The sequence below is a fragment of the Triturus cristatus genome, chromosome 1_1, assembly GCF_964204655.1.
Source record: "Triturus cristatus chromosome 1_1, aTriCri1.1, whole genome shotgun sequence".
NCBI lineage: Eukaryota > Metazoa > Chordata > Amphibia > Caudata > Salamandridae > Triturus > Triturus cristatus.
In genome coordinates, this window is record NC_140579.1 from 649,166,181 (window position 1) to 649,168,390 (window position 2,210).

General features: G+C 50.0%; 1 protein-coding gene across 1 annotated transcript; it reads left to right on the forward strand.

Annotated features, from left to right (window-relative positions):
• The first annotated feature begins 247 nt into the window (after positions 1–247).
• On the forward strand, positions 248–1,191 carry LOC146870787 (uncharacterized). Its single transcript, XM_085644222.1, has 2 exons — positions 248–825; positions 939–1,191. Exons 1-2 carry the CDS (start codon positions 248–250, stop codon positions 1,189–1,191), a joined length of 831 nt encoding a protein of 276 aa, XP_085500348.1.
• The last annotated feature ends 1,019 nt before the right edge of the window (positions 1,192–2,210 follow it).

Below are 2,210 nucleotides of genomic sequence, written 5' to 3' on the forward strand. Positions count from 1 at the left end.
TGGCTTTGCACCTGTGAGGGGGCAGATTGGCGAACAAGCATATTGTGTTTTGGTCAGACAGCATGTCAGTGGTGATGGCAATTAACAATCAGAGAGCAAAGTGCACCTGGGTCCTGCGCTTGTTGAAGGAGCTGGTGATGCAATGTTTGCGCCTTAATGTACACTTTACTGCCAGACACGTGCCAGGGATAGACAATTCAATCGCTGATGCTGTGTCCCGTTTTAAGTTGACAGAGTTTCGCGCCCGATGGCCGCAAGCAGACATAGAGATGACGGAATTCCCGGCCGGACTATGGAAGCTTGGTGTCCCACAGCCCCCGAGTTGATAACAGCTTCACTGGCCCCCAAGACAAAGAGTATGTATGAGAGGTCATGGCAGGCATATCAGGTTTTTGTCAAAGGATCAGGAAGATTAGAAGATTTTGCACCGTTAAGTATCTTAGAATTCATAGTGCATCAGAAAGAAAGTGGGAAATCGCCAGCAATGATGAGAAGACAATTGTCGGCAATAGCATTCTATGCTGGGTTGAGAGGTGTGGCAGTCCCGACAAAAGACCCGAGGGTGAGAAGAGCGATAAAGGGTTGGGAGCGATTGACACCAGGGGCAAAAGACGCTAGGAGACCCATAGATGCAAGCAGATTAACTAACATGCTGGAAATTTTGCCCAGTATTTGCTTTACACCATACGAGACACAATTATTTAGCTTGGCATATTCGTTGGCCTTTTTTGGGGCGTTCAGGGTATCAGAGTTACTGGCGGCCTCAAAAACAGACAATGAAGGGGGCATACGAGTTGAGGATGTTATTCTGACAGGCGATTCAGGGTGCGGAGATCAAAAACAGACCCGCTAGGGAAAGGGAGTTGGATCCAGTTAAGGCCAATGGCAGGGGCGACATGTTGCCCGGTGAACCTTACAAGGAATTTCATGCGCATCAGGCCAAACGGGGGCGACAGCAGATTGCTATTACATGACGATGGGTTACCCCTCACCAGATTTCAGTTCACTAGAGTGTGCAAGCTAGCGCTGATAGGACTTGGGGTAGACACGGCGCATTATACCTCTCATTCATTCCGCATCGGCGCAGCCACAACAGCAGCGGCATTAGGCCTTCCAGATGAGATCATTAAGAGGTTGGGCCGGTGGAAGTCAACATGCTTTGAACGTTATATACGTCCCCAGCTAATATAAGTAGGGTGACTGTCCCCTCCTGTGTATGACACCTCACGTTGATTATGTCCATCTTCAATTTGCTCTAGGTACACCATCCCAGAGGTCTCAAATATGCTGGTGTGGCCATTCCTTTGTACGCAGGGCAGGGCTCATTTTCAAGGATTCTCAGGAAGAGAGAGATCAGAAGGCGAAAAGAATTGACCACCATTGGGTGGGGGTAGGCGGACAACGTTTAAGGGGTGTTTCCAAGGACCTGCAGGGCGCCTTGGCTAGAGGCATGCCAGTCCCTGATATCTTAGTAATACATTCAGGGGACAACGATATGATCCCGGCAGGGAGGAGGAGAGTCAAGGAGACTTTGTTCTCAGTGCTGGCAGAAGTCAAGAACATTTTACCCAAAACAATTTTATTTTGGTCCGAGATCATACCACGACAATGTTGGGCGGAAGGGGCGCCTACGAGGGCTATAAATAAGTCGGTGAGGAGGCTGAATCAGTCGATAGCGGGAATTTTAAAGGGATCCAGCATACGTAACATCAGACACAAGTTGATACAACCAGCAAGGTTAGATTTATACGCAGAGGATGGAGTACACCTTTCTAAGGCAGGTAACGTGTTGTTCATAGAGACGATCTTAGGAGCTATCGAGGAGGTGTTAGATTGAGCAGGGGGGAGGGCGAGTCCGCCAGTGAGCGCCTCGCCCTGTGGCGGGGTCCTGGCCAAGAGAAATTACATGGATTCCGTTTGTCGGTGACTCTGTTAGTACCAGAACAGGTCTTGAAGTCTATCAGGGCTCCGGGCTGGCGAGAGAGGGAGGGCTGACCTGCTGGTGGCTCCGGACTCTCTGGCTCTACCCCAGGAAGCCAGCGGTTGTCATAAGAGGTGGCAGACTATTTACCTGCGGCTCTGTTGACCGGGGGGCGGTCAGCTTAAGGAGAGCAGGCTATCTTGGTTGGGGCCTACTGGCACAGCCCGAACATCAAAACTAAAAATTTAGAATCTTACAGTCAGTTGGAGTGCTGTGGTGTGTTGAAGTA

What these genes read in the sequence shown, in the direction of transcription:
- LOC146870787 (XM_085644222.1), top strand. Translation starts at nt 248, where the DNA reads ATGGCCGCAAGCAGACATAGAGATGACGGAATTCCCGGCCGGACTATG. An exon ending in ATTCTGACAGGCGATTCAGG is followed by an intron (nt 826 to 938) that starts GTGCGGAGATCA and finishes CATGCGCATCAG; the next exon opens with GCCAAACGGGGGCGACAGCA.